This window comes from Idiotropiscis lumnitzeri, chromosome 1, assembly GCF_059441095.1.
Source record: "Idiotropiscis lumnitzeri isolate Australia: NSW breed Sydney's pygmy pipehorse chromosome 1, RoL_Ilum_1.0, whole genome shotgun sequence".
In the NCBI taxonomy this organism is placed as follows: domain Eukaryota; kingdom Metazoa; phylum Chordata; class Actinopteri; order Syngnathiformes; family Syngnathidae; genus Idiotropiscis; species Idiotropiscis lumnitzeri.
In genome coordinates, this window is record NC_142391.1 from 44704949 (window position 1) to 44727240 (window position 22292).

General features: G+C 43.6%; 1 protein-coding gene across 1 annotated transcript; it reads left to right on the top strand.

Annotated features, from left to right (window-relative positions):
* Positions 1-869: 869 nt before the first annotated feature.
* On the top strand, positions 870-8600 carry LOC148344770 (uncharacterized). The gene is made up of 3 exons (XM_088307050.1): positions 870-889; positions 6449-6592; positions 6670-8600. The coding sequence occupies exons 2-3, from the start codon at positions 6472-6474 to the stop codon at positions 6963-6965; spliced, it is 417 nt and encodes a 138-aa protein (XP_088163176.1). The 5' UTR covers positions 870-889; positions 6449-6471; the 3' UTR covers positions 6966-8600.
* Positions 8601-22292: the final 13692 nt, after the last annotated feature.

A 22292-nucleotide genomic window follows, 5' to 3' on the forward strand; every position in this document is an offset into this window, starting at 1 on the left:
TCCATTGACAGCAACAAAATGGCCGCCCCCTGTAGTGCATAAAAACGGGTGGATTTTACTACTTAACCAATCTTCTACAAACACAATATTAATCAGAATGTCAGGCTTTGACTAGTGGGCGTGCATAGAACATATTCTTTGAAAGAAAATGCTTGGATTGACTTACACTTTAACAGCAAGTTAGGATTGCTCAAGATGATGTGAATGTAAATCTTTTTGCATGTATGTAGGATGTCGAGGACAATATGATTGATTCTTCACTTGTGAATTTTTGGGAAGACGTCATCCCATCATACTCAACAGAGACTTCAATGGGTCAAGAGAACATACAATGTGTTACAGTGCGAAGAGTGCTTGTGATGAAAGATCTTATCCAAGCATTTATGGACAAAAACATAATGCTTTCAGAGGTAAAAATGAATTTTGCAAATGAAATAGCCTTTGATGATGCAGGAGTATCACGAGAGGTTTACACGGCCTTCTGGGAACAATTTCTAGAACTGTGTGAAGGAGAAACTGAACGAGTTCCTAAATTGACACCTAATTTTGGTGAACTTGAATGGCAAGCAGTGGGCCTTATTTGGGTCAAAGGGTTAATCATGGATTATGGTGTTGTGCCAGTAATGTTGGCACAATCATTTATTTTGGCCTGTATATTTGGTATCGATTCAGTAGATGACAATAATCTCATGATGTCATTTCTCAACTACCTTTCTCCCATTGAGAAGTTAGTTGTTGAGAGAGCACGAAACGGCACTGGCGACCAATCGGATGAAGAGGACTTGCTGGACATTTTCTCAAGAATGGGCTCTCACACATTACCTGAAAAAGAAGGCTTGCAAGTTGCTATTAAAACAATGGCTCACAAAGCCATTCTTCAGGAGGCCAAGTATGTAATAGATTGCTTCGCGAAACAAATGGTTCATGTCAAAGTGCTGTTGCCTAACAAAGAAAGTGTCATTGCGATGTACAAATAAAACAGGCATCGGGAAGGAAGGTCTCCCAGCTGTTTGAGCCCTCTCAGGTTTCTCTTACTCAGATGGAGCAGGTTACACTCACTTACTTACAGCGATATGCAAAAAATGCTGAACAAGCCAAGGCAGAGAAACTCCTATGCTTCTGTACAAGATTTTCAGTGATAGCTGTTGATAAAATCATTGCGTCATTTAATAGACAGACAGGTCTTAACAGAAGACCTGTAAGTCATACCTGTGGTGCAACACTTGAACTGCCTTGTACATATAGCGGTTATCCTGATTTCCGTACGGAATTTGATAATGTTTTGGCTAGCAACTGTTGGGAAATGGATATCATGTAAAGCCTCGGTCTTCAATCCTGTTGGAGGGCCGGTGTCCTGCCTATTGTCCATCTCTCCCTGCTGCAACACACCTGCTTCAAATGATCAGGGTCTTTATCTAGCTTATGCAGACCTTGGTGAGTATCTGATCATTTGAATCAGGTGTGTTGCAGCTGGGAGAGATGGACAACAGGCAGGACACTGGCCCTCGAGGAACAGGATTGAAGACCACAGATGTAAAGCATGCAGGACATGAAAACAGTGTTGCCAGTTGTCTTGAGATCCCTGATTGCTCCTTGATACAAACACTCAAACAAAATCGTTGGTACAATAGACGTATTGGTTAGGACATTTTTTTGTGATAATGCACTTTTTTCTTTTAACTTTTGACACGATTTATCTTTTTAGTCCTTTGCCGTTCAGTGCAGTTTTTGAAAGGCACTACTTACTCTGTTACTTTTAAAAGTAAAATAAGTGTCATTGGTTGGCCTTCCTCAAATTGTTGTATGTTGCACTTTTTGCAAATTGCACAAGCACTTGATTTTGTTTTTAAAATTACAAATGCCATTTGTGTTCTGATCACTGTTAAAGAAATTGTTAACATTCTTGAAAAAAAAATATGAAATGTTTTTCAGCATTTATTGTGAGCTTTTTCAAAGATAACACACTTCATGTGTACAAAACATAAATGATTTAGTCCAAAGAATTGGCGTCAAAATCAAGCTGCGGTGGCCACATAATTTTATGTGGCTCGTGAAGGCACATCGTATGTTGACTTGACATGTTTTTTTTTTTTCAAATTGTCTTAATTTTTTAAACTACATATAAGACATGTATGATCGGTTCATTTGACACTCTAAATTGTCCCTAGGTGTGATTGTGAGCATGAGTGGTTGTTTGTCTTTGTGTGCCCAGGAATTGGCAGGCAACCAGTTAGGGTGTACCACGCCTACTGCCCGAAGACAGCTGGGGTTGGCTTCCACCCCCCCCACGACCCTTGTGTGGAGAAGTGTCTTGTAAAATGGATGGATGGATGAGATTTTACAAGGATTTGTTGCCAATCCCACCTTTAAAATACATTTAAAAATAGTTGAACAAACTGTTTATTGGCTTGAGATTGCAAAACTAGTTCCCCATGAATTTTTTGCGGATATATGTTAATTACAAGGCAATCAAAAATTTATTTGGGTTTGTAGTTCAAACGGCTCTCCGAGGGACGCCAAAGCGATGATGTGGCCCACGACAAAAATGAGTTTGACACCCCTGGTTTACAGTAATGCTTTAAACTTCTCTCTCAGAGATATATACCGGTCCAGGGCTTGATACATGTCAGACGGTATCGACAAGTTGAACTCTGTCATCAGGATGTTGCACAGTTCGTAGACATCTGAATCACAAGGTATTGCCTGGCGAAATGTACATCTTGTTCTGCACAATTACAGGTTATCATTATCAACTGGAGAAAGGTAGTCTCGCGTTCCAGAGAGTTCAGGCAGTGAATACATCACATTGGGTTGACCACTGGGAACATTTGGGTTTGGAGATGGTCTGATGTTGTGTGCATTCCAAACCTGTCATCCAACTCATCCTGTAAAAATATACATAGGAAGTTATTTATGTTGGCAGAAATGTGATCATGTTTAACTTTATAAAGCAGCCAAATCAAATAGTACTTTATAATTATTTACGAATATGATCATAATTCGTGTTGTCAGTAGGGGGCACCAGAGCTTCTTAATTTTTATGTACCTATAAGTTTGTTGCTCTTGTGTACAAACGTTGCATTGTCAACCGAAAATTTGTAATAGAATTTTCTCTTCACTTGTAAATTAAATTAAAAGATCAGTGTTTATTTTCACCAGACGCTTTGATGAGTCGTGTAGCATTATAGATCTGGCAATAAAAATGTTAAGGCGATGTTAACGAACAGCAATAGTTGAGCTATAATTTAGAAAAACAGAAAAATCGTCGGCTCACTTCTCTCAACCCGCCCCTCGCGTCACCATTTTCCCTCTCGTTCCGTTAAATCAATATCCCTCCGCCAATACAACACAACAATAATTCCCCGAAATAAGAAATAAAATAGATCTTTTCAAATATAGATATCCTCGTAAAAATAAATCATCTTACAGTATTTATATTACACAATATGGAAAAGCGCTTTGTTCCAACTCTAGCTGTTGTAAAATGCGCTATATAAATAAAGTTGGATTGTATTTATTTTTTCCCTCTCCTCTGAGTTACAATTGGACTGTAAACAGCCAATCAGAAACAGCCCTAGTGTCCGACTCCTGATTGGATAAGAATTCTGGCACAATTGTCACGCTTGCATCGCAAGCGTGAATCAGTGTTTTGTTTAGTAGAGGAGAGAGAAGCGTAAACATAAAAGCACTTAGTGGGTCTTTTACATGCGAGACACATTTTGTACGCACAAAACATGTTTTCGGAAGCGGTATTTGACATTATGCTTATGTAGTTGTGGCATAAATCTAACACCATAAAATAGGTTGATCGTATCACCAAGGCCCACTGCGCGACACAGTCGTTTTGGGAACACCCTGGTGCTAACTGGATCCTTCTCAGTGGGCGTTCTTGTGCCCTAACAGTAACGCCCCGGCTGCAGCCGGACCCTTCTCGGATATCCTGGCAGGACCTTTCACTCTGGTGTGTGTTTTGGCGCTGGGAGCGCACTCAGACTTGCTTTGCTAACATGCCGGAAGATAGCAACCTGATGTGGCATACTGCTCTGTCATAGGTACATTTAAATGTGTGTTAACATGCTAACAGTTGAGAGAGAACCGAAGGTGCTAATGCAGATTGATACGGATTTAAACATTGCTCTGTAATCAGGTGCTACTTTTTGAGAGAATTGGTTGAACGCTAACATTTGGCATGCTAATTATTGTTGCCACAGCGACCTTGAAGAAGTAACTCAGTTAATTTATTGAATATGTGATGTTAAAAGTAACTTAGTTACTTTACTTGAGTTTAAAATCAACTATAAGTTTACTAAGTTACATAGTGTTGGAATTTAGCTTTAAATCAATGTTAGAATTTAATTTTAAACCAATGTAAACTCAAATTAGTAATCTGACTCCAATTTGTGATTTTACCCAACTCTCACTCATCCAACAATATCCGCGCTCGTTCTGCAATAGAAAGGTATCAGGAAGCCGGCATTTTCACGCACGAGTGGATTTATTCCTAATACACAAAACTTCTACATGCACCTGGGTCTCGGGTCCCTCTCAATACAACTTGGTACGCCTCTGTTGCCACCAGCAGACGTACTCTACATCCGAGTTGCCCAGTAACGATTCATACTATACAATATGCAAATGGCACAGCAACAAAGGCATCCTGGCATGATTCTATTGGCTATGTGTATACTGCAGTTAACTTTAGCTTGCTCTTATTGGTCTTTCTTCCCCTGAAGAATCACGTGGTGGTTCCTCCTGGTTGTGGCTTGAGTTATCTCGTCTCCGTCCTCTCCTTGCGGTTATCACCGTCTGTCCTAAAAAATTCCATTCTGGCACATTCTTGCAACACATACCCTGTTCCGCTCCACCAGTCACACGCTCAGCACTTTACAGTCTCACACTTTCATACACAGGATGCAGCAACATCTAATGAACTACGTTAAGCTCCAACTCTTATATTCCTTTAATAGTTAGCAATATCAATTCTCCACAGTACGAAAGTGCTGTACAGCTAGCTTAACTGTACACTGGCGCTGTCAATCACACCAACTGCTGTACACTAAACCTCACAGGAGGGCATTCCATCAGCCTGATAGACTGGTCTGTCAGTTAGTCACTGATGGATGCCCTATATGCTGATTATTGACGGATGACGAGAAACTTTTTAAAAACAACTAAGCACTGACAGAGTAATCGTCACTAGCCGCATATATCATTGACGGACGCCCATTTTGTTAATTTTTTATTTTTTTTTTACTTCTGACGGACTTAACTGATGGAATAAACGACTGGCTTACCAACTGACGATTTCGATTCGGACTGTCATGAAAAAAATGTCAGACTGACGAATGACCGAAGGATACCCAAGCCGCTGTTTTTAATTTAAAAAAAATTCCCACCGCTGTTCAACAGTGTGTCAAACTAACACTATACAATTTACTAAGCGAATGAAATGTGCAGTCACGGTTATCCTGACACGCACATTTCTAGGTCTAATGATGTCAGAATAATCTGCGCTCAAAGGTTTAGTAACACAAAAGTATCAGTTATGAATCATAAAACATTAACAAAAAAGAAGATAGTCCTAGTAGTGTCAAAAAGGTATTTATGACCCTATGATTTATGACCACTATGATTTACGACCCCCAATAAAAGGTGTTAATGGCCCCATGATTTATGACCCCTATGATTTACGACGTCCGGGTAACGTCATGGCCTTTCCCAAGGCCAGGTGCGTCATAACACCGCCCATTTCCTGGTATGTCATAACCCCTCCCATTTCCTGTCACTTCATGTACGGCTGCCATCTTGGTTTGTAGTTCTCAGCATCCGCCATGTTGTTTTGTAGTCATCTGTGGTCGTCATGTTGGATTGTAGTCCATGTTGATAAGAAATAGCATCCGGCTAGGTTAGATATAGCATGTAGCTATGCTAAGATATAGCATGCTGTTAGGCTAAGATATAGCACCGAGTTTAAGATATTGCATCCAGCTGGGTTAAGAAATAGCATGCAGCTAGGTTAAGACCTTTGTACCGACATTTGCAAATCATTAATGCATTGTTATTACTTTTCAATGGGGGTCTGAAATAATAATATATCATATAATCGTTGAACCAATAAATTCTGACGGGTTATTAAACAAACCATATAAAAACAGAAGGAAAGTAAACATACTTACCTTTGTGAAACGTGTCTATATTTGGACATCCGGGTGGCAAAGCATCCCCTTCCTTTGCTGAAACAAGTCTAGACATGTTACCAACCACACGGCAAAGAATTCCTTTGTAGAAACAGGCCTCGGCATGTTACCAACGATACAAGCCAGGACATGTACCCCTTGGGCCTCCTATATTTGGGCAGCCGAACTACGTCATTTAACCCTCCCCCTGTCTCAAACCATATAAGTAAAGCCCAAACCAAGCTCCAGACAGACAAGCCATTTTTTTCCAGCTGAAGAGCCATACCTACACCTCATGAAAATGAAGATGCTCAGAACAAGACGCCTCCTGGCCCTGAACACCAACACCCCGAGAAGGGTGTCACCCATCAGGGTACTTGAACGGATCGAAAACAACATTGCAGAACTCTCTTCAGGTAAACGATGCAACTATTTATGAGTTATATTTCTATAAATCTATATAATATTTAATAAAAGTATCTTTGTATTGCAGATAGCGGTATGGACGAACCTACATTCGACCATGATCAGACTACGGTTGAAAAAGTTGTCGATGTAGAGACCGTTACAACTTCAGACAGGAGCCGTGCTGACACCCCTACTAATGTAGGCGAGGACCAGGTTGAGATGCCGGGTCCATCACGCGCGAACCAGGCAATGCCAACGTTCTCTACATGGTTTGACGTCCCGGCAACCTTACCTACTACCGTCCCATCCTCGTACAACACCAGCGAGCGTCATATCGAGGATGGATCCGTCCTGATACTTCGCCTTCGACCCCTCCGATGACCCCCATATCATCTGCTGAATCTTCACAAAACGATGAGGTACAACGACCCAGTTGGTCCGATCAAGAGCTATCAAACATCGAATATGACTCCTCTAAGGTTCATACTCTGATCGAACCAAACCCTAGCCCTGCATCTATTCCCGAGGGTGCTGTACAACATATGTCATGGGATGATCCTCCTAAGGGATGGGTTGATATGGATGTTGTAATAGTCGTTAAAGCGGCAATTCTTTATATTCTCAATCGCTTTTTGCTAAGGTATCAGAAAAGACAGGGTTGTTTGCATAACTATGTTCATCTTGGGGGTCATTTTTACATAAGAATGCATTATGATCGTATAATACCGATCCTTTGCAACAAACCGTTTTTGCCTTGTATTCACTACCTGTTGGAATTGTGTTCTGTAAAAGCGAATAAAGAAACGGTCAAACGCGTTGCTGAGATCTTACTGGTGGAGTTAGCGCTCGTACAGAACTTACCGGCGCGACTTGCAGAAGATGAGAACTTCCTCCTGATGATAAACCGTGATCAGCGTGATAGTTTTGAAGAATATATTATCCAGAATATTAACTTTGAATAAAAAATGGGTAATGTGTTGAGAAAGTTAACGTTTTTTGGCTACAGAAGCCATGGATGGGTAGATATAATAAATAGAACAATTACATATAATCCTGATGTTGATGATAAAGACCCTGTCACTGGATGGCCGAGTGGTCTAAGGCGCCGCGTTCAGGACCCAGTCTCCCCAGGAGGCCTGGGTTCGAATCTCGAATTTCCCCATTGTGGGACTAATAAAGGGAATATTATTATATTATAAAAATTTTATTGTTTATGCAAAAAGTACGTGTCATGTCTTTGACGCTTTTTCAAACGCTTTGGGAATCTTTTGTGCAACACGTCATAGCTGTGAGTCGGTCGGGTTTTTCAGGGACGTTTCAAAATGTTTTGGAAAATTGGGAAAATGAGATAAATGTGGGTCATGTACTCACCATACTTACGCTGTTTAACGATGTGATGAGATACCGTCTCCGTCATCAACAACCTGTGGAGGTCGCGCATGAACTGAAGATATTTATTGGGGTCATAAACACCTTTTATTAGGGTCATAAACACTTTTATTGGGGGTCGTAAATCATAGGGGTCATAAATCATAGGGTCATAAATACCTTTTTGACACTACTAGGACTATCTTCTTTTTTATTAACCAAGGTGTAGCGTTCAGGGGAGCTAAGACGATTTCATCAAGGATAAGACACCCACGAGAGAGTGAAGTCATTAAAAAAGAATTTTTCCTCTGCTTTGATCATCCTAAGGCAACTGAGACAATGTGCTTTAATAACTTAGCATTTCCTAACTTGCACACTTTATGACAATGAGTTAGTCCACTACTAAAATGCTAATATTTGGGATGCTAACATTACGCAAGGTTGAGAAAGCATTCAACCAGAAAGCATTTTCTTTTATTTATCTTTTCCTTCACTTGGTTATTCAGTCAAAAGAGAATGGCTAACATAATAATAACTGGTATGCTAGCTAATAGTAGTAACAATGTGAAACGTTTGGCTTTATCTATGGCAAAACCAAATAAAGCAATTCCTTCAAGTTTAGGTCACTTGTGGAGCCCCATGTAGATATGTGTGTCATCTTCTTGAGTCTTAAAACTTTTTAAACTCTTGGCCTCATAATTTTACGGTATTACAGATTTTTTTCCCATCCTCTGATCAGAGCTACACAAGTGGGATTTATAATGATGCACAGTCGACAGAGCAGGAGAGGATGATAATTTTATTGTAAGCTTTTATGGTTTTGTCATATTAATCCATAAATATCGCCTGTGAGCTGTCATTGTAGTGTAGAGGTTTGGAGCTGATGTGATGGAAGATGAAGGTGTAATGTTTACAGCTCCCGTATTAATGGTACATGCAGAACGGCAAAGGTTTATTTATTGATCATTAGCTGGCTAATTTACTATTCAAATCTGCTTACCGTATAATGGGCTTATTATTATTTGACATCCCCTCTGTTCTCCGGCCGGGTTGACATGAAGCCATGTATGCTAATTAGAAAGGACCCGAATGACCAAACGGAATGAAATGCTCCTTATAAACACCACAATCGGAATAAAAATGGAATTTCATTCGGATTCAGAGGGGTGGTATATTCCTTTTCCCAATCCGAACGAGTGTCATATGTACACAATTTAATCGGAGTAGCCAGGCTGCGTCTGGTCTGCGCATGCTCTGTTTTAACACAAATGCGTTGCACTTCTTCGTAGACGCACATTAAAATGGCAGCATCTTACCAGAGATCACCCGTGAGAACTATTTCTAAAGTCCTAGTAACTTATACTTATCAAAGCACTGTGTTAATAAGTGTTAAAACAATCATAAATACTGTGCTCATTAGATGAATGAACTCCATCTTGATAAATCACCTGATGTTTACATCGATCTCCGTGTGTCACACAGCTGTAACACGGCCGATCTGATTAACACACGTAAACAAGTTACCAGAGATGTTCATTCAGAATGATTTCAATCAGAATGACAAAAAAAGTCTCAACATAAAGCCGTCTGTCCTCCTTCTCCTCCTCCTCCTTCTTTGTCTCCATCTTCATTCTTCAGCTCTACGAATGTGCCCAATGCAAGAAAGTATGCACAGATTTTGGTGTGTTCTGAGGCAATTTTTGACATTTGCCCATTTCGCTGATTCGGCTGAGATGAACTTTTGGCCGCCTCGGAACCACCTCTGTGCTTGCTTGAATGAAGCCCTTTTGTAAATTTGTCACGTCCCCAACCCAGGCCCCAAAAATGACGGGCCGGTGGGCCGGACCGTTCCACCCCTAGGGCGGCCTGCTCAGCTCTTGTATTTCATTATTTCACTCCATAATTGTGTCAAAAGACTATTTGATTTTGCAAAGGAGATTAAAGCACAACCATCTCAGCCACAACCACAAAGTGTGCTATTTCTCTCTGCACCACCATGCACCCACAACAACACAACGCAGACCTCAGCAGTGCACAGAGGCCTTCCGCAGCACGTTTGGGTTACATCTATCATGCTGCAGCTCGTCCAGACATTGACAAATAATCTTGTTTCGGTGTATTTAAGTGAACTTTTTAGTGACCCACTGATCGGGCCGCAGCAGCAGGTAGGTGTCAGGAGTTTTATGTGGAGGAGGAGCCAAATGCAGGGAATGAGACCGATGAAACTTAAATGGAAATTTAAAGTAAAGAAAACAAAGCAGCGGCACGGTGGCCCGACTGGTTTGCACGATGGCCTCGCAATGCGGAGGTCGAGGGTTCGATTCCGGCTCCGGCCTTCCTGTGTGGAGTTTGAATGTTCTCCCCATGCCTGCGTGGGTTTCCTCCGGGAAAAAGCATGCATGGCAGGTTGATTAGACCCTCTAAATTGCCCCAAGGTATGAGTGTGAGCGCGGATGTTTGTTTGTCTACGTGGGCCCTGCGATTGGCTGGTAACCAATTCAGGGTGTCCCCCGCCTACTTTCTGAAGATAGCTGTGATAGGCTCCAGCACCCCCGCGACCCTAGTGAGGAGAAGCAGTACAGATAATGGATGGATGGATGGATGAAAAATGATGGCATGCTAACATGCTAATAGTAAGTATGCAAACAGCCAGTATGTTTGCAATAATTTCAAAATGGCTACTTGTTGAAGTAAAATAATAATAATAAAATAAAAAGCCTGAAAAAGCATGAATGATCCAACAAATTAACCCTTAATAGGCATGTTTGAGTCTGTCATTTTGGCGGACATCACTTCGGTTCCAAGCGCTGGTGGCCGTCTTTCCCAGCTTGCCAGAGACACAAAATCGTTATTTTTAGGGATGCACAAAGAAATTCCTTACTGTTATGTCAGAATAACTCCCGGACTACGACATGATGATTAACTCATTTATTCACATCTCGTGGGCTGACAACACCGCAACGTCACAACACGCCGCCCACTTCCGGGGTCCTCTCTCCCCAACCCTTTTAACAGGGCTGTCCCCACTTATGCCCGTACTTAAAATTTACCACCCCTTTTGAAAGAATCACTGAATAGAGTGTGTAATAAAAGATTCAAACTTACATGAACTGGATGAAGTCAATGCTGGTTACGTCATAACACTTGAAATATCCTGTCACCAACCGGCAATACTCGAACCGTACATTAATCTAAAACATAGTCTCTCAAATGCCTCGGCTTCATCCGCACACGAGTTGGGCGGGCCTCTAGGCCAGGGCAAGCCTCCAGCTGTTCAGGTGAGTGGCCGGATTTCCAAGAGCCATCTCCATTCTGAACTCTCACACACACACACACACGCCCACCCTTACCTTGCAGAACAGCAACGTGATGTGTTTTTATATATCCTATTCAGTATTATTTTCCATTGCACTAACTATTCTCTTATTTATCTAATTTATATATTTATCTGAATTATTGTTGTATTGCACTGGAGAGGGGAGCTCTCTAATCTCGTTGTACACTTGAGTACAATGACAATAAAGGGATTTCTGATTCTGATTCATCAGGGAAGGTACAGTCCTCAAACATGGATGCTGTGTCCTCCAAACCTGCGTCGGCGTTTGAGGGCGGTGCCACCTTCCGAAGATGTCTAGCATGCCACCGTGATCCATCAGTCAGCTTGAAAGTGGCTGGCCCGAGTTGGATGGCGATCTGCATCGGTGCAGACCAGAATGTGAGTAGTTTGTGGTCCCGGTTAGGCCGGCGAAGCCGGACCCAGTCCCCCGTTGTGAACGCATGTGTCCTCACCCTCCGTCTCCTGTCGTACTGCTGTTTCATCTGACGCTGCATCTCAGTGACTCTGGTGCTGTCGCAGGGTGTCACCCCTGGTGTGGTGACCGTTGGGGCCCGCAACCGGTTCAGAGGAAGCTGTAGTTCCCAGCCTATCATCAGGAGCGCTGGGGAACTGCCGGTAGTTGAGTGTGGCGTTGCTCTGTAGTGGAGGAGGGTGCGGAGCAGCGCAGCTGAAAACTGCAGTCCATCTGCTAGGTGGGGCCTGATCCCATTCTTTAAGGACTGGTTCAGACGCTCGACCCCGCCGTTTGCTTCCGGGTAGTAAAAAGATGTGCGGATGTGTCTGATCCCTTTCTCCTCCAGGAAGGCGGCAAACTCCGCCGAAATGAATTGTGGGCCATTATCCGTGGTGATAGCGTTCGGATGGCCCCACCGAGAGAACACGGATGAGAGAAAGTCTATGACCACCCGAGTTGCGACAGACCCTGTGGCAACCACCTCAGGTGAGAGCCTGGTGGTCTCAGAGTGAAATGGCGTCCGTATAAATACATATGCCATCGCTCACATGCCCAGACGCAGGCCAGCGCTTCGCGCTCGCCCACTGGGTACTTCTGTTTGGCCGTGTTGAGTGACCTAGAAGCGAGCGCCACCGGGCGCTCCGTGCCCCCTTAGATCTGGGAGAGCACCGCCCCGACTGCTGTGTTAGACGCATTGCATGTGACGAACGTCGGACTCTCCAGGTCAAAGAATGCCAGCACCGGTGGTGAGGTGAGCTGGGTCTTGAGTTGGCAGATAGCAACAGAGCAGGCCGGGGTCCACCGCCAGACTGCGTCTTGTTTTAGGAGCTCGCGCAGCGGCGATGTAGTCTCAGAGTACCGAGGAAGGAAACGCAAGTAGTACGCCGTCATCCCCAGAAAAGACGACAGGCGAGGACGGCCTCCACATTGGACTGTAGCGGGCTGAGGCCAGCGGCGGACAACCGGAACCCAACAAACTCGATGACAGGGGCGGCAAACGTGCACTTATCTTTGTTCAGAGTGAGGCCGTGACTGCTGAGGACATCTAACACCCTTGCCAGTCGCCCGTCATGGATGGCTGGTGTCGCCTCATGGACCACAATGTCATCCAAGAAGACCACCACGCCCGGGATGCCTGCGAAAATCGTTGACATAATTTTTTTAAAACAACTCGGGGCCGAGCTGAGGCCGAAGGGCATCCTGGTGTAGCGGAACACCCCATCGTGTGTCACAAAAGCTGTCAGGTTGCGGCTGTCTGGGTGTAAAGGGACCTGCCGGTATCCTTGGCGGAGATCCAGTTTTGTAAAGACGGACGAGTTGTAGAACTGTGCCGCTAACTCCTCCACCGTGGGTAGCGGGTAGCGGTCCGGGACTACTGCCTTATTCACCGCTCTGAGGTCAACGCACGGACGCAGCCCCCCAGACTTTTTCTTCGCCACCACCAGGTTTGAGATCCAGGGAGAGGCATCAATGCGCTCGATAATGCCTGCATCGGAGAGTTTCTGCAGCTCGGCAGTTACTTGGTCACGCAGGGCGAGGGGTAGTCGGCGCAGGGGCTGAATGACCGGCGTACCCCAGGTCTGAGGAGAGGCTGATGGTTGAAGGCGGGGAGGCAACCCACGCCACTGAACAGATCTGGCCAGTTCTGGCGCCATGACGAGATGACAGAAAGGATGGTGCCTCCCACACTGTCCAGGATGGCGAAACCCAGCTCGCTAAACAAATCCCAACCCATGAGATTAGCCCCCTGTCGAGACACTTGAAAGGTGAATGAGGGAAGAGTCTTTGTCCCGTAACGAACAGCAACCGTGATCGTGCCTGCCATCTTAATCTTTGAGTGTCCATAGCCATACAGATCCTCGGCGCTACCAGTGAGCGTCCAGTGTGGGAAGAGACGACAGACTGTTGTAGCGTTCAACAGTGACCTGGAAGCCATCGTATCCACCAGCAGTGGGAGACAGGCCCCATCCAGCTCCACTGTACACGATTTTGCTTATCAGGTTTTGGTGGCTACTGTATGGATGATCGTTGGTGCTGGCCTACACGGGTTGTGTAGATCGGCCGCCTGATGCAGGGGAAGAGCGACAGACGCGGGCAAAATGATTCTGCTTCCCACAGCGTTGACACTTCTGTCCCTTAGCGGGGCAATTCGGGGCCCCCCTTTGATGTGATGGTGAGCCACAGTTACTACAGGCTTTGCGTGCTGTAGCACCATGGCGTGCTGTAAAGTTCACTTCCAGGTTGTCATCAGCATAGTCAGAGTCAGGAGCATCTGTATGCGGTGCTACTGTTTGAGCTCATAGCATTGGTCTGGGGGAGAGGGAATGAGAGGCGGGCGTTAGCTGAGCTGCCAGCACTGCTGCTGACTCCAGGTGGAATGCTAAATCCACTGCTTTGGACAGAGTAAGGTCATCTGGCATCGTTAGCACCTTAACCCTGAGCTTCGGGTTATTAGTGTGTTCAGCTAGCTGATCGCGTATCAGCTCGTCTTCCAGCACAGCAAATTTACACAGGCTGGCTAGCCCTTTTAAATTAGCCACGTAGTGATGAACGGATTCGCCTGCCTGCTGCTTCCGTTGGCGGAAAACAATTCGCAGTAGCATGACATTCTGAGGGGCCAAAAAATGGTCCTGTAGCAGCTTGACACAGTTGTCATATGTAGGCGCGGCACAGAGAGTTCCAAAAATCCGCTGTCCTTCGCTACAGAGCGAGTGAATCAGAAGGGCTTTCCTCCGAGCGTCACTAGCGTCTGAAAGCCCGGCGGCCGTTATGAACGTTTCAAAAGACTCCAGCCAACGTCCCCATGGGATCGGCGGGTCTCCCGGGAGAACGGAGGAAGAGTGCTAGAAGGGAATCCATAATCCTCGTCGCAAATGTTATGTCAGAATAGCTCCCGGACTACGACGTGATGATCAACTCGTTTCTTCACATCTCCCGGGCTGACAACACCGCAACGTCACAACACGCCGCTCACTTCCGGGGTCCTCTCTCCCCAACCCTTTTCACAGGGCTGTCCCCACTTATGCCCGTACATAACACTTACTTTATCAACCTTCAAAACCATCAGATATTGTACAAAAGACTCATATTTCCTATTTTTATGCAGGCAGTGTTCGGGCAGCTAGGCTGGGGTCCTTCATCACTTTGGCGCCACGGTCGAGAAAGAGAGAGAGAGGGAGAGAGAGAGAGAGAAAGTGCGACCAGTGCGAGCAGTTACGACGAAGTTAAAGTGTGCCGCCGATAGACGTTTGTGATTCAATCCGTGTGTTTTCCTCTGAGCTGCATATGTGCCAATCTCGAGTGTGCGTCCATGAGAGAGACCACACATACACATCTCCAAACATAGATATTCCTTATATTTCCAGCCCTGTTTCAACATATATCCATAATCACAGATACATATACACCCAAACACACGAGACTCATCCAACCACTCGATGTTTCACCTATTGGCCGCCACGGCAGGAAACCAAACCAAAGGGACACATTGTACTGGACTTTAATGGACACTGTTGTAAATTTGGATGTTAATTGCCAAACTGTTGGATAAAATTGCTTAAAGCAGCCACCTGCCTCCTCCTTATTCCGCCATCCTGCACCACTTGCCCTTCCAAACATCCTGGGCACAAAGTGGCGCTCTAGCCGACGCTCCCAGCTTCGGTAAGATAAAAATCTGAACCACCCGATTTACAGTCAAGATTGACACACACTGCTATCGACATAGCCTCCACAACAGATATAGCCCCTAATAATTTATTTAAATAACTGAAAAATACATACATTCCTCAGTGAGGGTCAATTATAAACAATCACTGATTACTCGATCAAAATCTTGTCTGTAGTTGCAAAGAACAAACAAACAACTAATTTGAATGCAAAGATAATAATACAAAATATATGTATCATAGAGTGTGCACCAAATTAGGTGATTTTTTTTCATACAAGTACCTCAGTATATAAACTCGCCCTCCTCAAAGTATCTGACAGATTCTTACTCACCTTCGACTAAATCGCTGGTGTTTTTACCCAGTAAAAACGGCATCATAAACGGGAACTGCCGGAATTCCTTTGTGCGTTCTAAAACGGACTATTGTAAAAGGGAATCCCTGCCACTCTGTGAAAGACGTGATTGGCACCTTCTCGACAGATGCTAACTTCAGATAACATGCTAACAGCTTAGCATGCAAAATAGCTTGAGAGTTTGACAACTTGCCCCGTAACAAAGTCCAACTACAAAAGAAAATTAAGGTCATAACATGCCACAATCTTAGCATAGAAAGAGAGCATCTTGAATACAAAACAGTACGGAGGTCAATTTGACATCTTGCCAAAGTGATTTTCAAATGAGAATTGATGAAATGCAAATGGATTAGCATAGCATAGCGTAGCATTTCACGATACATTTTTGTTAGTGTAAGAAAAACTAACTTACTTAAATGCAAACACATTTGTATATTTCTCTTTCTGTTTGCACAGGAATATGAACGCTGTCATGTTGGATTTAATGTCATTGTCTTTGGGCACACATACACACGCACGCGCGCTCACGCACACACACATACGCACACACTGCATTATGACTCAAGTGGCTACAAGCACAACATGAGCTCATTGCATTACGCGCATGCATATTCGTCCATTTTTTGTGTGTATGTATTCATGCTGTAAATGTGCAGCATTGGCCGGTGACATCATCATTGTCATCAGACAGACAATGAGCCAATCAAATCTTTTCAAGCAAATCGTTGGCTTTGCTATGGCTGAGCATGAATGCGTCGTTATGCCTTTTGTTTAGCCAAGGTGAAGCAGCGTGTGGCTAAATAGCCAATGTTTTTCCATTTTCAAATGAGTATGCGAGCCCCCACCTCCTCGTCGACCTTCATACTTGTGCTTCCACAGACCCTCCCCGGCCGTTTAACCACCTTGCACCACCCATTCCTCCCTTTGACCCTCCTCACCCCTAAAGTCCTTCTACCCCTGCTTCACACACCTGCGCGTCCCTACCCTTTATCACCTCTCTTTTGAACCCTTGCTCCACTTTTGACTTCCCTATCTATCCACAAACACCGCAAGCGTTTACCCCCTCTTTGCTTTCCACCTTTGACCGTCGTCGCCTCTTAAGCAGTTCTACCCTTTTCCATTTCCACGCCCTCCCCTTCCTTCACCCCCTTTAATCCCTGCCTTTTACCCTATCCTCCTCCTCTACTTTTTACTCTCCTCTTTGCACCCCTCCACTACTTTTTACCTTTCTTGCACCCCCTCCTTTACTTGTTATCTTCCACACGTGCCTCTTGAGCCCAACTACTCATCACATTGCACCCTCTCTCTGCCTTACTCTCCTCACCTCTTGCACCCTTCTACTCTTTTCTTTTTGCACCTCTGCCATTTACCCTCTTTTCTCAGAAACACACACACACACATAGAGGTCCATATGGAGTTGAGTAGGTCCAAGTTGTGTCGAATGATCGTGGGCTGTCTGTATTGATTGTTCAAGACGATGGCTCACCGCTGCTGAATGTGCAGTGCGGCAAATGCTCAATTTGGAGTGTGGGCAGATCAAAGAGGGAATATGAAATCGGGCACTCTGACTGAAGGCTGCTAGGGAATTCGCTATTTTTTTTCCATTTTTTATTGATGCCCCGGGTGAGGTTTCATGCACACAAGCAAGATGTGCCAAAGCACTCCACAGCCAGCTGAGCTCGAGAGATGAGAGAAATGAGAGACGGCGACGGCTCGCAGCACCAAAATTCATTCTGGTCAAAATATATGCGCAAAAATCGGCTCAATAGTGCCACCCGGAATTCTTATTTTTTTCCTTCTTTTGATACGAATCCTAATGCCAGTTTCACTTTGCAACATGGAATTTGGTAGACATGTCTATCATGAGTAGACCCACAAAAATTCAAGAAACCATGCCTCAAAACACAAAGGAAGTCAGCAATTTCACAGGCTATTATCCAGGTGTCGTCAGGATTTTGTCGAGATACTAAAAACATGGAAACTCTCATCTTTCGAAAATCATCCCCTGAAGGCACTTTCAGGCAGCTTTATGAAATTGGGTTGTCATGTCTACTACAAATTGACCCGAAAAAAGTCTGAATCGACATCGATCATTTTAGTTTGAAGCAGCCAGATTTGGCTTACGACCACCTTCTGGGATCTTTTTGAAAAGTCAGCCCCCATGCCAGTTTTCACATAGAAACATGGCGTTTTTCTCAGCTTCTTGCTTGTGCAGTGTATAGACACCAGCTGCTCAGCTCCTGCTTTGCTTGCATTCTTTTCACTGATAAATGCGTTGTTTTTTTTCTTTCTGAACTTCTCCTGGATACTTTTTATATCGGTGTGACTGTATTAGTTTTTCTTTTTTAATACAGCTGGCAGGGCCATTTTGTCAAAATTTTTCATGTTGATAAAATGGACGTCGGCAGTGCCTGCTAATTAGTACAAGCCTGCTCGTAGCAATAAGGCTAGACGCAAGTTGCCTCCTGTCTCCAAAGAAGACTAAAACTCCTTTAGAAGATGGCAGTTCTGGAGGCAAAAATGCATCGCCTCGAAGTGTTTCTGGAGGTGGATGGGAAATCAGGCAATGAGACCACGCTACCATCACCAAACAGTAGACATGAGCATGCTAACAGACAGTTTGCTACATCCACCAGCCCTCCTTGGAATTTTCTGGGAGCAAAGCCTATAAAGTGAAGAGTTTTCACAAAACAACCAGACTTGACCACAAACAAATTGTTTTCGTGCAAGAGGTCGTATGAACACCAAGGAATGAGTCTTGGACTTCGGGACCGGCAAGAAAAAGGAAACCATTTTATGGACAACGAAAACAAAACATGGGCATTGAACTGAGAAAGAAGTTTGCCCTATTGTCATCTGACCAGCAAGCTTCGATGCATCATAACTCCAGTGAAAGGTAAGAAAGTGGACCCTCTCAGCAAATGAGATCAGCTACAGGGCCACAAACGCTGATAATAGGTGACAAAGCCTTATTTGGCGGCTGACGACTATGCAGCAGAAAGTACAGAAAGGTTCCGTTTTTTGCTGATGACATGGTTTCTCATGTCTCTGAAAAGGTCCAAATCACTGCTGAGCATTTGATGTGTTGAAAGAAAGAAAAAACAGTCAGAGATACTGAAGGAAGATTTGTTGACCTTCTCCAGAAAATGCAATCTCTGATCGCACAGGTATTTTTGAGCGGACCTCTGCCTATGGTCTGCTAAGGGGATGCGCCTGAAAAGCATCTGTGCTCTTCATTCTGTGAATTTTATTGAGAATTCTTTCATTTTTGGAGAACGTCATGATCATTTCCAAAGCAATGGGATTCATCTTAATCAGCAATGGATCAAATTACTGACTGCCAACACTGTCCAAAGTGAGCGTCACATTTCCTAAACCAAGGCCATGTTTATCCGCAACAACAGATAAAACGAGATTGGGGCTCGGCTCTGAAGGGCCAACAAGCAAATAATGAAATTCAATCCGTCACACCACTGCGTCCAGAACAGATTGATTTTTCCTCATCGGCCTAACCTTGGAGACTGCTGGATTCAACCTGAACTTTGGAGCCAAACACCACCACCTTACTCACCCCTGGACTGTACGTTGCCCCAAACGACGACTCATGCCTGACTACACAAAACACATTGTCCATGAACAACTCCCAGATTTTACTGACAAAATGAATAAGCTTGTCAATATTGGAATTCAACTCACGCCATTTCGTTCCCCCATGTTCTCACCACTTAATCCTGATTACCGTTCACCCACGCGCACGCCAAGACTCACCAAGGAGTCAATGAAGTTAGCGCAGCTTGTGGTATTCCTATGATTACAAGTGACAGAAAGTCAGTGAAAGAACTGAGAAGAAATAAGTCTAGAGCTACTAACCTAGTTAGGATATTTTATCAACCTCTGAGCAAGGCATCATCACTGCAAGATTAGCTCTATTTTATATTAAATCTCTAAATAACATAACACTATTGATTAATGACATCATTATGATATATAATCTTGATTTATTTCTCCTCAACAAAACATGGCTAACAGAAGGTTGCCAAAATACTATTATGAATGAGGCAATACCAGCGAATTTTAGTTTCCTGAACAATTGCCGCTGTGGCAAAAAAAAAAAAAGGCAGCGGCATTGCTGCCATTTTTAGATCATTATGTCAGTGTAAATACATTTTATTGGGTCATTTTATTTCATTTGAATATCTCATTTTTTTTTAGAAAAAGCTGATCCAAAGATTATTGTAATCATCTATAGACTGTTAAACAGGTTGAGAATTTGGGTGGGATTAAATGGAACAGTCCTAAATGGTTTAGGTCTTATTTGATGCAAAGGAGTTACGTTGTGATCAGTGGAAGTTTTGAATTAGATCGAATGGCCATGACATATGGAGTCCCTCAAGGGTCAGTCCTTGGACCCCTCCTGTTCAGAGTCTGTATTAATTAATTAATTTTGGGTCAAATGCTTCAAAACGGTAATGTTTGCTATCACAGTTATGCAGATAACACACTGCTATACCAATCAATGTCCCCAAATGACTGCAGTTCAATCAACCTATTGTGTCACTGTCTTAAGCAAATTAACAACTGGATGAAGTACAATTTCCTTCAGCTAAACCAAAACAAAACAGAGCACACAACCAAGATATCAGAACCTATTACTCCAGTCTGAACGGCTTTAAACTCGCTCCCAATTAGGCGTAGAATAGATTTTAAAATTCTGCAACTGGTCTATAATATCACTGAAAATTTGGGTCCTGAATACATTCAAGAAATGCTGATTGAATATAAACCCAGTAGGGCTGTGAGGTCTGCAGACTCAGATGAGTTAGTAGAGTCCAGAGTTCAAAGTAAACATAGTGAAGGTGCATTAAGCCATTATGCTGCACACAAATGGAATAAGTTTCCAACAGAAGTGAAGACAGCCCCAAGCGTAAATGCTTTTCAAGCCAGGTTAAAAGATCTTTTTTTCTCTAACTTTTGCTTAACGTCCTCAAAACAATTTTAAATATATTTTTTAGATGCTCTGTTAACGTGTTTAAATGTTGTCAGTGTACATTTTTGTATTTTTTGTCAACTACTATTGTATTCACTGCTTTTGAATGTTGTTACCAGCTGTGTTAGTAAAGGTGTGTGTTTGAAGCACATTGAGTTGCCTTGTGAATGAAATGTCATGTCATTATCCACACTGCTCTCCTGTACAGGGTCGCGGGAGGGTGCTGGAGCCTATCCCACCTGACTACGGGCGAAAGGCACGCTACACCCTGAACTGGTCGCCAGCCAGTCACAGGTCAGATATCATCACTGTCACTGAGGGGGGACCGAACTCACGCTGCCCGCACACAAATCAGGCGAATATACCACTACACCATCAGTGACTTTGTGTATGAAATGTGCTGTATTAATATAACTGCCTTGCCATTTACTAGGCGTCTATCATGGCACTTTGAAAACCATACCCCCCAACACACAACATTAAGTCACATTTGGCCTTGACAGGCAGGATGTGGATGACTGGTTAGCACATCCGCCTCACAGCTTGAAGGTGCAGGGTTTGATTCCGGTCCTGGCCTTCCTATGTGGAGTTTGCAAGTTCTCCCTGTGTGGGAGTGAGTTCTCTCCCGTTCCAATTTTTTTGAATAAGGCCGGAGGGTGTGGCCGGAATGGTACCGAGATCGCGACTGGAGGGCGGAGGACTGGCCAGCAAAATAAGTCAAGTACCCAGCTCTGGGATTTTCTTTAAGGCCCACAGAATATAGAGTTCTAGGCCTATTAAACACGAAACTCACCAAAAGAAAGATTCGACTCACTTCTTTCATTAGGAAAAAAAAGCATGCTTTCTCCCTTTTTCCATTCATTAGTAATCCGCAGTTGAACAACCTTTTTCTGATGAGAAACCAGATATGAGGTTTTTGTAAAGATTAATTTCCAGCTGAACTCTGACACTGTTTTGCTTTTGAGACATTTCAACGTTACTTTTCTTTTTTGAAACATAACCAACACTGATAAAGTGGTTTTGATGGCGAAATAATTTATTTTAAGTATTTACAATTTTCACTTTTGACCATACTGTATGAACTTTGAGCAATATGCATCTTGTTTGATTCTTTACAACCATAGCTCATCCACAAGTGTCATCTTTCCTTTTTCCTCTAATTGACATCATTTTCAGGGATGACACCATTCTTTGCTTCCGTGCAAGCTCCACTACACTCGTCTCAAGGGTCAGCCTTTTGTAATTCTCCTTTCCACAGTATTGCCCCACCTACGCCAACCTTTTTCCTCATTTACTGTTTTTCATGTTGGGTGATGAGTCATCCATCATGGTGCTGCCACCCAATGGTAGGGAAAATAATTGCCACCAGCCTTGAAAATTTAGAGATGGCCAAGATATTCACCCACCCATTAGATAAAAAAAAATAAATAAATGGTTTACGAATTAATTAGTCAACAGCATTTTATAATGGATTCGTCCTCAGCAGCGAATGAGTTAAAGCATGAGGGTGTTTTTTTTTGTTCTCCAAATTGTAGTAGTTTG